Source organism: Nycticebus coucang, chromosome 4 (genome assembly GCF_027406575.1).
Source record: "Nycticebus coucang isolate mNycCou1 chromosome 4, mNycCou1.pri, whole genome shotgun sequence".
NCBI classification, from domain to species: Eukaryota; Metazoa; Chordata; class Mammalia; order Primates; family Lorisidae; genus Nycticebus; species Nycticebus coucang.
The window spans coordinates 113,920,997-113,933,632 of record NC_069783.1 but is presented as its reverse complement, the minus strand read 5'-3'; the positions used below and the strand labels follow the sequence as shown (position 1 = coordinate 113,933,632).

Here is a 12,636-nt window from a genome sequence, read left to right as displayed (position 1 = left end):
TCTGGGCAGGAAAAAGCAGCAGTTATTTATCCTACAAGTGATGTGCCATGCTGCTTTCTCTATTTCTAGTTCCAAGCTTTTTTTTTTTTTTTTTTGAGACACAGTCTTACTGTATCATCCTCAGTAAAGTGCTGTAGTGTCACAGCTCAGAGCAACCTCAAACTCTTTGGCTTAAGCAATTCTCTTGCCTCAGCCTCCCAAGTAGCTGGGACTATAGGCGCCTGCCAGCTACTTGGGAGGCTGAGGCCTCCCAGCTATTTTTTTGTTGCATTTGTCATTGTTGTTTAGCAAGGCCGGGCAGGGTTCGGACTCACCTGCCTCAGTGTATATGGCCAGAGCCCTAACCACTGAACTATGGGTGCCAAGCCAGCCAATTTGTTTTTTGAGACAAGATTGTACTCTCTTGCCTGGGCTGGAGTGCAGTGACATCATTATAGTTTACTGCAACCTCCAATTCCCGGGTTCAAATGATCTTCCTGCCGCACTCTCTTGTGTAGCTGCAGCTATAGGTGAATGCAGCTAATTGTTCATTTTTGGTAGAGATGGGGTCTCACTGTGTTGCCCAGGCTGGTCTCAAACTCCTGGCCTGAAGCAGTCCTCCTCCCTTGGCCTCTCAAAGTGTTAGGATTATGGGTGTGAACCACTGTGCCAGGCTCTACTCTCAATCTTCTAAGCCATATCCTTGATAGTTGTATTGTTTTAGCTTTCAAATTGTGACATCTGTGGCCCCTGACCAGAGGCAAACTACGAAAAATGATCTGCCTGGCTCCTCTGTGTTTCAGGAGACACACAGGATCTATAAGCAAAAGCTGGAGGAGCTGAGTGCACTGCAGACTCTGTGCAGTGGTACCATCAGTAAGCAGAAGAAGCGCCTGAAGGACCTGAAGCACACACTCCAGAGGTAGGACAGAAACCCAACTCAAAGCCAGCTTAAGCACAGAAAGGAAATTTTAGTGGAAAAATACCAGGACCAGAAGTAGCTTCAGGCATCACTGATCCAGGGGTCAAATGGCATTTTTAGGATTCTGTTTTTTTCCTCTAAATTCTGCCTTCCTCTGTGTTGGACACCCTTACTTCACACTGTATATACTCATTTAATCCTCATCGAGATATTATCTATGGGTCAGACCTGATATTATTCCCATTTTTCAGGTATGGAAAATAAGGCAGGCAGGTTCAAGGACTTTCCCAGGGGCACAAGGCTACCAGGAAGCTAGCATCACACCCAGAGAGTAGAGATACAGAACACTACAAGTGTTGGGGCGGAAAGGTGGCTGGTGGTGCTCAGGGCATCCGGAGTCTTCTTCCATCTGAGTGATGCCCTTGCCTCTGTGCCTACACCTCTGACAACAGGTACAAGCACCATGCCAGTCAGGAGGAGGCAGAGCTTATTCAGCAGATTGCTACGAACATCAAGGAACGGCAGAATGTCTTCTTTGACATGGAGGCCTATCTGCCCAAGAAGAATGGGTAGGTGCTGGAGACTCCCTTGCTCCTGCCCAGGCAGGTGCCCAGGCCTAGAACACCTGATCCATGCAACTCCCACCTACTTGTTGGGATTGGGGATGAGGGGAAGGGAAAGCAAGGGTGAGAAAGAGAAGGAGTCAGGACCCTTCTCACACATTCTTTGTGAGTCTGGGAGGGGACCTCTATCATGGCCTCATGGTAGTGATACACCTGAAAGGGCTTAGGTGGTGATCATTTTCTGCATTTTCTGTAGCAGCCCAACATTCATGACCCTTTTTCTTTTCTTTTCTTTTTTTTTTTTGAAAGAGAGTCTCATTCTGTTGCCCAGGCTTGAGTGCCATGGCATCAGCCTAGCTTACTACAACCTCAAACTCCTGGGTTTAACCAATCCTTCTGCCTCAGCTTCCCAAGTAGCTGTGACTAAAGGCATCCGTCATAATGCCCAGCTAATTTTTTTCTAATTTTAGTAGACACAGGGTCTCACTCTTGCTCAAATGGTCTTGAACTCCTGAGTTCAACTAATCCACCTGCCTTGGCCTCCCAGAGTGCTAGGATTACAGGCGTGAGTCACTGCACCCAACCTCATGACCTTTTTGTTCATAGTGTCAATTGAAATCCACCTTCCCAGATCTCCTCTCCCCAGTTCTCTGTGTACCTTCTGTCAGTCATGATTCTTTGATTTGCGGATGACCCCAACTCAGAGCTGCTTAATAAAAATAAGGGATCCGTTGGCTTATGTAACTTAAAAGTCCAGGAATAGCTTCAGGTAGGGCTGGATCCTGCTGTGTAAATAATACTTTTAGGACTTGCCTCTCATTTAGTTTTATTTTATTTTATTTTATTTGTTTATATTTATTTATTTATTTATTTATTTATTTATATTTTTTGAGACAGAGTCTCAGTATGCTGCTGTTGGTAGAGTGCCATGGTGTCATAGCTCACAGCAACCTCAAACTCTTGGGCTTAAGCGATTCTCTTTCCTCAGCCTCCCAAGTAGCAGGATTATAGGCACCCACCACAATGCCTGGCTATTTTTTTGTTATTGCAGTTGTTGTTGTTTAGCAGGCCTGGGCCAGGTTTGAACCCACCTGTCTCAGTGTGTATGGCTGGAGCCCTAACCACTAAGCTGTGGGGTGCCAAGCCTATTTTATTTTATTTTATTTTGAGACAGAGTTTCACTTTGTCACCCTCGGTAGAGTGCCATAGCATCATAGCTCATAGCAACTTCAAACTCTTGAGCTCAAGCAATTCTCTTGCCTCAGCCTCCCAAGTAGCTGGGACTATAGACACTACCACAATGCCTGGCTATTTTTAGAGGAGGGGGTCTCCCTCATTCTCAGGCTGATCTTGAACCTGTGAGCTCAGGGCAGTCCATTAGCCTCAGCCTCCTAGAATGCTAGGATTACAGACAGAGTCTTACTCTGTCACCTTGGGTAGAGCATGGTGGCATCATAGTTCATAGCAACCTCAAGCTCTTGGGCTCAAGTGATACTCTTACTTCAGCCTCCCAAGTAGCTGGGACTACAGGCATCTGCCAAAATGCCCAGCTAATCTTTCTATTTTTTAGTAGAGACGGGGTCTCACTCTTACTCAGGCTGGTCTCAAACTCCTGAGCTGAATAAATCTACCCAGAGAGCTAGGATTACAGGCATGAGCCACTGTGCCCAGCCTTTATTTAATTTTCTTTTTACTGGCTTTTCCAGTGTGTGTTTCATTCTTAGGTAGGCTTTCTCTGTAAACTAGCCCCTAGTAGCTTTGGGCTTGCATCCTCCCTGCTTATCAATTCTAATGTAGAAAGTCTGTTGCTTAGTCATTCTGGTTAAAGTCCCAGGGCTGGTTCTCATTGGCTTAGATCACCTCAGGTGACCATTCTTAAGCCAATCAGAAGTATGCACTGTTTTGATTGGCTAAACCTGGGTCACATGCTTTCCCCAAGGCCCTAGGGGGAAATGTGACTCTCTGAAGGGAAATTACAGTGGCCTTTTCAGAAAGTAGAGATATACTAGGTGGGGGAAAATAGGCGTCCTGTCACACCTGTGTTCTAATTAGAACAGACCAGAAATGCCCCTACGGTCCACTTATAGCTAGAAAGAAGGTTCTTTTCTTCTTCTTTTCTCCTCAAAATTACTATTTATCCTTCAAAGCCCAATTTAAATATTTTGCCTCACTGGAGCCTTTCCAAACTCTTCCCTCTGTAGAATTTATTCTTCTGCTACTGAGGTTCTATGACTCTTTATTTCCACCTTTGTTATTGTGTTAGAGGATAGGCTATTGTAACAGAGGCCCAACGATACCATGGCTCCGATAAGAGAGGTTTTTCTCACACACACAGCAGTCCAGAAGAGAGGGGCAGAGTGGTGGACTCATGTTCATCTGGGGGCTCAGGGTTTTCCTAGCTTACCACTTCACCATCCCTTAGGCAGTTGGCCTCATCTGCATTGCCACAGCTGGCTTGTACCATCACATTTCTCAGGGAAGGTGAAATGGGCAGTGCAGGGCAAGCAGATGGCCTCTTTACAAAAAGCATTTGCCATTTTCTACTGAAGCTAAACACATACATATATTGTGACCCAGAAATTCCACTCTTGGGTATATCCCCAAAGGGAATGAGTGCTTATGTCCTGTGAAAGATGTGTTCAAGGATGTTCACAGCCAAGAAGCCAGACACAAAAGGTCACGTATTGTGTGATTCTATTTATATGAAATGTCCGGAATAGGCAAATCCATAGGAACAGAATCGCCAGAGGCTGTGGGGAGGGAGGAATGAGTGTTCATGGGTATGGAGTGTTTTTGGGAGGGATAATGAAAATATTCTGGAATTAAGTAAGGGTGTTGGTTGCATAATATAGTAAACAGTAGAACCTCTGTAAGTTGGCCACTCAAGGAGCTGTAACAAACTGGTCAACATACAGACGTGGTCAACATAAGGAACTAGGCCTGCTGAACTGATACATACATGTGGGGCATGTCTGGTCTATGAAAATTAGGTCAGCTTGAGGTGGTCAGTGCAGGGAGGTGGTCAACTATGGAGGTTTTACTGTATATTACAAACTATTAATTTGTATACTTTAAAAGGGTTAATTTTGTGGTCTGTGAATTATATCCCTAGTAAAGAAAAAGAGAATGTTCACAGCAGTTGTATTTGAAATAGTTAAAAACTGAAAACATGTGGATGAACCCAGAGGACATGAAATAAGCCAGACGCAGAAAGAAAAATACGGGGCGGCACCTGTGGCTCAGTGGGTAGGGCGCCGGCCCCATATACCGAGGGTGGTGGGTTCAAGCCCAGCCCCGGCCAAACTGCAACAAAAAAATAGCCGGGTGTTGTGGCAGACGCCTATAGTCCCAGCTACTCAGGAGGCTGAGGCAAGAGAATCGCCTAAGCCCAGAAGTTGGAGGTTGCTGTGAGCTGTGTGATGCCACGGCACTGCGGCACTGTACCGAGGGCGATAAAGTAAGACTATGCCTCTACCAAAAAAAAAAAAAAAAAAAAAGAAAAATACTGTATGGGCTCGGCGCCTGTAGCTCAAGTGGCTAAGGTGCCAGCCATATACATCAGAGCTGGCAGGTTCGAATCCAGCCCGGGCCCACCAAACAACAATGACAACTACAGCCAAAAAATAGCTGGGCATTGTGGCGGGCACCTGTAGTCCCAGCTACTTGGGAGGCTGAGGCAAGAGAATTGCTTAAGCTCAGGAGTTGGAGGTTGCTGTGAGCTGTGACGCCACGGCACTCTACCCAGGGCAACAGCTTGAGGCTCTGTCTCAAAAAAAAACAAAAACAGAGTAGAACAGTGTTTACTGAGGGTGGGGTGTGGAACGATGTCAAGATAGAGGTAAAGGGGTAAAATGTGGTAGTTATGTAGGATGAGTAAGTCTAGAGATCTAACATAAAGCAGAAGGAGTAGCATTAATAATATTGTATTAAAATATATGGGAAACTTGCTAAAAGAATAGATGTTTGGTACTCTAACCCCAAACCAAAAAATGACTAAAACTGAAAACAAAATGTTTATCAACGGTAGAAGGTAACTAAGTTGTGGTATCATCGATTTAGTATAATATTTTACACCATGAAAAAGAAGAACATGCCGATTCACACCTAACATGAATGACTCATGGGCATAATATTGAGGGAAAGAAGTCAGGAATAAAAAAATAAAACACTGTCCAGCCAGGTGTGGTACCTCACACTTGTAGTCCTAGCACTCTGGGAGGCCAAGATGGGTGGTTTGCTTGAGCTCAGGAGTTTGAGACCGGCCTGAGCAAGAGTGAGACCCTCCCTCTACTAAAAGTAGAAAAACTATAGTCACAGCAACTCAAGAGGCTGAGGTAGGAAGATCACTTGAGCCTAAGAGGTTGAGGTTGCTGTTAGCTATGATGCCTCCGCACTCTACCGAGGGTTACAAAGTAACCCCCCCCTTTTTTTTTAACTCTGTCTCAAAAAAAGACAAAAAGAAAAAAAAATGACACACTGTGGAAATTTATGTGAATAAATGAATCCATGATGACAGGAAACAAAACAGTCACTACCTCTGTTTTGGGGTAGGCATGAGTGGGTCTCCTGGCGTAGAAGTATTTTGTTCCTTGGTCTGGGTGTTGGTTACATGTGTAAATATGTAAAAAGTCATCGTGTTGTACATTTAAGATGTATATATTTATGAGAGTTATGCCCCTTTTTTAAATGCATGAAACAAAGTTTATTTAGGAAACAAAAGATAGATTTACAGAGCAAGATATGTTGGTTGTAGACAGTGAACAGGCTGCCATTGTCAGGACAAGGAAAAAGGCCTATGCTTTTATTTGTTTATTTTTTTTAGAGACAGACCTCACTTTATCACCCTCAGTAGAGTGCTGGGCCATCACAGCTCACAGCAACCTCCAACTCTTGGGCTTAGGCGATTCTCTTGCCTCAGCCTCCCAAGTAGCTGGACCACAGGCACCTGCCACAACATCTGGCTGTTTTTTTGTTACAGTTTGGCTGGGGCAGGTTTGGACCCACTACCCACGGTATATGGGGCCAGTGCCCTACCCAGTGAGCCACAGGTGCCACCCTATGCCTTACTTTTAAAGAGAATTCTTTTAAAATTGACCTCTTAAAATAGAGATTCTCTTGGGCGGTGCCTGTGGCTCAACGGGGTAGGGCGCCTGTCCCATATGCCAGAGGTGGCGGGTTCAAGCCCAGCCCTGGCCAAAAACCACAAAAAAAAAAAAAAAATAGAGATTCTCTTAAAATAGAGGTCATACCTGTGCCTTCACCTCATTGGCTACAGCTTAGTCACATGCTCACATCTGGCTGCAAGGGAGGGTGGGAAATACAGTCTAAACCAGCTTCATGTGTCACATGAAGTTCTCTGGTTAATCGTTAATTCTCCCTCGGTATGGGACAACTGAGTTTAGCATCCTATCTTCTAACTTTGGGTGCTCAGCACAGGCTTGGTAAGTTTGAATATTTTTGATTGGGGCCCATCTGTAAGGATTGAAGGCCTCACAGGTGTTTCCTTTCAGGCTCTACCTGAATCTGGTTCTCGGCAATGTGAATGTAACCCTCCTCAGCAACCAGGCCAAGTATGTATGCCCAGACCCTCACCTGGCCCAAAGGAATCCAGGAAGTTTGTTCTTTCAATTTAGGAAAGATGAGTCCAAGCTAGAATTTTTGCAATAAAACAAAACAAAACAAAATGCATTAACAGTTCTGGCGTTTGGTGTTTTTGACACTTTCATTCTCAGTGGGTGGACCATTTGGGGGTGGGGGTTTCCTTCCTTTCACAGAGTTAATAAGTTAGAGGGACAAGACTCCCCATTTCCCACCAGAAATCTCTCTTGTGGGAAATGGACAGTTCTGTCCACCTGAATCTAACCCATTTCCAGGCAAAATTGAACCCTGGCCTTTTTGCCACAGCTGTTGGTTGACAGAGGTGGCCCTGCCTTTGCGTCCTGCCCATTCCTACCACAGGCCCAGAGTCCTAAACTGGGAGTCCATGGACATGGGGTGCGTCTTTCCCTAATTGATCACTACCATTAATTCAAGGCCAGGTCTCTCCTTTAGTGGGCTGAAAAGGTCCTCGTGGTGCAAGGGAGTGGCAGTAGGTTGCGGAGCTAACAGAGTTAACGGTCCCACCCTCAGACAGTAGAGTAGTAACGATGGCATGACCTTTCCTGGGGTTGTCTGTCATGGCAGGTTTGCCTACAAGGACGAGTATGAGAAGTTCAAGCTGTACCTGACCATCATCCTACTCCTGGGTGCTGTGGCATGTCGATTTGTGCTCCACTACAGGTAATGGGGTATGAGATGTGTGCAGGGTGTGAAGAGTGGGCCCAGGGGAGAGGGGTGCAGAGGGATCCACAGTCTCTCCTGCTTCTTCAGTGGTTGGTGTGAAAAGGTTTAGGGTAGAGAAGGACCACTTCTCATGGGAGGTGACAGTCCTGTCCACCCTGCATCCGCATAACACATGTCTGTTAAACAGCTGCAGGGAAGACCTTGTACCGTTATAGAGAAGAAAGAGCTGAATGTGGCATTCATACAAGGGAATATTATTCATCCCTAAAAAGAAATGAAGGACTGATTCACCCTAAAACATGGATGAACCTTGGAAACATTACTCTAAGTGAAAGAAGCCAGTCTCAAAAGGCCGCATTGTCTGATTGTGTTGATATGAAATGTCCAGAATAGACAAATCCATAGAGACAGAGAGCTGGGGGTAGGAACCAGGGAGGGTTACTGCTTTGGGGTATAGGATTTCTTTTTTGGAGTGATGAGGATGTTCTGGAATTAGGTAATGGGGATCATCGCACAACTCTGTGGATATACTGAAAATTACTACATTGTATACTTTAAAGGGGCAAATCTTATGCTATGTGAATTATGTATCAATTATATGTACAAAAAAAAAGGAAGAAAGAAGAAAAGAGCCAGGCTAGACTTAGATCCTGGCTGAGAATAGCTGGCTGTAGCATGAGTGGGTTCCTTCTGGGCCTCCATCTCCACATCTGTAAAACAAGGGGGCCAGCAGTCCCTGCCTCACAAGATTGTGATGATTCAGTGATTCAGCACCACTGGGGACCATCCACTATCCATCTGAGTATGACAAGGCCATATGGCTCTGAGAAGCGGAGGGTGCCTTGCCCCAAGGTCTTGTCCCTCTCTCTGGCCCTAGATTTTCTGTCCTGAGGGAGGCAGCCAAGTACAGCTTGGGCATTTGGCCCACATGCCGAGGGTTGATTTCCTGGCGGGCACTTGGCTGGAAGTCTAGCTGCTGGTCTGGCCACTTGAATGTCCAAACAATGGCCTTTTTTAGGCTCTGGGCCTGTGCCCACCTGCTGCCTGGGGGCCCAGCTCCTCTCCATGAGGGCAAAGGCTGCACACACCAGTAACGCCTTCTCACGTGCCCAGTGGAAGAGGGTAAAAGTTCTTGATGTGCAATCAGATCCCCTCATGCTAGGTCTCCAGGGCCCTCGCAGGGCAAGCCTGTGTGTGTCGCCAAGTGCTCAGGCTCACCACTGGGCATTTCCCTTTCTCCCCACCCTCCTCTGGATTAGTCTCCTAGGGCTGCCAGGACAAAGCGTCACAAACTGGGGGGCCAAAAACAACAGAAATATACTTTCTCACAGTCTTGGGAGCCAGAAGTCTGAATGCAAGGTGCTGGCTGGACAGCGCTTGCCCGGAAGGCTCCAGGGGAAGATTCCTCCTTGACTCACCAGCTTCTAGTGGCTGCCGTGGTCTTTGGTGCTCTTTGGCTTAAAGCCCTTTCACTCCAATCTCTGCCATTGTTGTCGCATGGTCTCTTCCCTGTGTGGGTGTCTCTCTCATAGGCTTCTTTATTTATTTATTTATTTTTAGAGACAGATTCTCACTTCTTTTTTTTTTTGCAGTTTTCGGCTGGGGCCGGGTTTGAACCCGCCACCTCTGGTATTTGGGGCCAGTGACCTACCCCTTTGAGCCACAGGCGCTGCCCCCATGGGCTTTTTTTGGCTGGGGTCGGGTTTGAACCCACCACCTCTGGTATTTGGGGCCAGTGACCTACCCCTTTGAGCCACAGGTACTGCCCCCATGGGCTTTTTCTTCTTCTTTTTTTTTTTTCTTAACAGAGTGTCACTTTGTCACCCTCTGAGGTGCCATGAGGTCACAGTTCACAAGTAACCTCAAACTCTTGGGCTTAGGCAATCCTCTTGAGAGTAGCTGGGACTATAGGTGCCAGGCAAAATGCCTGGCTATTTTTTTTTTTTTAATTTGTTTCGCCTGGCTATTTTTAGAGACGGGGGTCTCACTCTTGCTCAGGCTGGTCTCAACTCCTGAGCTTAGGCAATTCACCTGCCTTAGCCTCCCAGAGTGCCAGAGTTACTGATATGAGCCACTGTGCTCGGCCACTCTAGTGGCCTTCTTATAAGGATCCCCAACCCAGTATGATCTCCTCTTAAGTAATTGCCTATACAAACAAAGATCCTATTTCCAAACAAGGTCACTTTCTGAGGTCTCAGTGGATATGGCTTGGAGGACACTGTTCAACCCAGTACACCTTACATTTGTTAAATGTGGAGCAGAGCAGGGGGCTGGATGGGCAAGCAGTTTGCCCCTGTTCCAGCGCCCACAGGGAAGCTTGCCCTGCTCTTTAACCCTGGGCAAATGATCTAGTCTCTCCCTGCTTCAGTTTCTTCACGTATAAAGTGAGGATTACAGGGGCTGCTTGGTCAGGAAATTGACTGGGTCAGTTATATATGCAGAGTGTTTAGACTACTGCCTGGCACATGAACAATAAGTGTTAGTGCTTGTTTTTAGTGCTGCTGTCACTTTGTACTCAGACTGGACATACATGAAAAAGCTCGAGGCTTAATATCCAGTGTGTCCAAGGAGCAGGATTTTCTTTTTTCCCTTAGAGTTGTTTCTTGGGTGGGAGCCCTACCCAAAGTCCCTTCTTGGTACTCCTAAACCTGCAGGTGGGCATGGCCCACCAGAGTCTTGGGCTCTAGATCTAGCTCTGCCACTCTTGGGCTGTGTGTCCTTGAGTAGAGCGCTTGCCCTCTCTGTGTCTGCTTCTTTATCTTTCCCATGGGCTTCAGGATACCTATTCTGCCAGGTCTGCCTGGCCTTGGGAAGACTTTGGTGAGGCAGCTGGAAGGTATGAAACCTAGCTCTGCTGCTTGAAGCCCAAGAGGCTGTGTCTGGCTAGGGTTGTCCTCATTGGGTTTGAACCAGGTAGGAAAGGGGTAGTCAGAGTTAGGCTTGGGCTAGGTGGTCTTGGGTTTGGATCTCAGTCCGGTGCTTACACTCTGTAATCCCGAACCGTTCACTTCCCTTCTCTGAGCCTCAGTTTCCTCACCTGTAAAACAGGAAGTAATATTTCATTTGGGTTCCCTTAGAAGAAACCCCCAAGACAAGCACTTTAGTGCCTGAGGTTTATTTAGGAGGTAATCCTAGGAAACATTGGTGGGGGAAGGGAAAATAAGACAAGGAGAACTTAACCCACTGGCAGCTGGAGCTCAGTACTGCTGGGGAAACTAGGGGATGGCGCAGCACATGCCTCAGAGTTATCTCACCTCAGGGGCAAGAGAGTTGGTCTTTTTTTTTTTTTTTTTTTTGAGACAGCCTCAAGTTGTCGCCCTGGGTAGAGTGCTGTGGCATCACAGCTCACAGCAACCTCCAACTCCTGAGCTTAAGTGTTCTCTTGCCTCAGCTTCCCAAGTAGCTAGGACTACAGGTGCCCGCCACAATGCCCAGCTATTTTTTGATTGTAGTTGTCATTGTTGTTTGGCAGGCCCCGGCTGGTCGAACCCGCCAGCTCTGGTATATGTGGCTGGCACCCCAACCACTTGAGCTACAGGCGCCGAGCCAGGAGAGAGTGGTCTTTATCCACCAACTGCTGTCAGCCAGGGGAGGTGAGGACTGTCCCCTGAGGGTGTTAATTCTTCCACCCTTCTGATCTGCCTCTTGTGCCAGCAGAGTGGGCTCTGGGGGCCTGAGGAAGCCCCTGGGCATGCCAGGAGGGGCAGCAAGTTCTAGCAATTGGAAGTCATGTAGACATGAACATTGTAAGTGTACCTGCTTCAAGGACCAGTCCCATAGGTTCTTTCTAGGGTCCAGAGCAATCGTTTATGCAGAATGCCTGCAACACTGTGTGACAGGCTGAATAATGGTCCCCACAAATGTTCATATCCTGATCTCTAGAACCTATGAATAAGTTATCCAACATGGCAAAAATAACTTTTTAGGTATGACAAAGTTAAGCATCTTGAGATGGGAAGGTTATCTCGAAATATCTGGGTGATAATCACATGGGAAGGTCAGAGTCAAAGAAGGAAGACAGGCTGAGATGGGAGTGACCCCAGGCCTAGGAATGCAGGTGGCCTCTAGAAGCTGGAAAAGGCAAAGACATGATTCTTCCTTAGAGCCTCCAGAGGGAATGCAGCTCTGCTGACAGTGTGGTTTTGGCCTTCTAAGTCCCACTTCTGATCAGAGAACGGATGTATGTTGCACTGCCACTCTTGAGGTGGTTTGTCACAGCAGTCGTGGGAAATTCATGAACGCATGCAAATGTATCCAGAACAAGGGCTTAAGCCATAGAACTTTATTTTTATTCTTCTCACTTATAAGGTATAGCAAAGCAACTGGTGAAAAATATCCTGGTAGCCATGACGTACCCCTGGGCCTGCCTTCTGCCTGGAGGGGAGCTGGACAGTCAGTTGGTATCTAAAGTGACACTCTGCCCTGGGGAGGCCTGTGCTCACCCCTGCTCCCCTTATTTCCTGTTCAGGTCATGATGTCCACTGATGTCCTCAGAGTTGGATGTCTGGGACTTATTTCTCAGACTGTGGGTGCACTGTGGTGCTTCCAAAGTCACAGCAGGGAACATGATAGCCCTACGCTATTCCAGGTTCTGTCCCCAGAACTCTGTGCCTCCAGCTCGGCTGATGCTCACAGCAGTCTTACAGGGGAGGTGCTGCTCCTCTCCCACTTTACAGTTGGGCCGTGTCCGCTCAGGAGAATAACAACTTGTCCATGGCCCCACAGCTGAGGAGAGGCAAGCCCTGGGATTCCAGAGTCTGTTCCTGACTCTATTTAAGGCCGACTCTGAGGGCAGTGGTTCAGCAGGGTGTGGGCTGAGAGTGTCTGTCCTCTGTGACTACACAGTAGGGTCTTCCCACATCTTTTGTTGTTACAATTGCATCATTATTC

At 47.0% G+C, this 12,636-nt stretch overlaps 1 protein-coding gene across 3 annotated transcripts in view; it reads left to right on the top strand.

Moving 5' to 3' along the window:
* The window catches only part of TMEM120B (transmembrane protein 120B), a 48,411-nt gene that overhangs the window by 22,267 nt on the left and 13,508 nt on the right, over nt 1-12,636 (top strand). For 2 of the 3 annotated variants that reach the window (XM_053586993.1, XM_053586994.1), the window contains exons 2-5: nt 783-901; nt 1,354-1,470; nt 6,975-7,034; nt 7,648-7,743. In XM_053586993.1, the coding sequence (XP_053442968.1) occupies nt 783-901; nt 1,354-1,470; nt 6,975-7,034; nt 7,648-7,743 (392 nt within the window). The remainder of the gene's footprint in view (nt 1-782; nt 902-1,353; nt 1,471-6,974; nt 7,035-7,647; nt 7,744-12,636) is intronic. The other variant, XM_053586995.1, reaches the window with a different exon arrangement.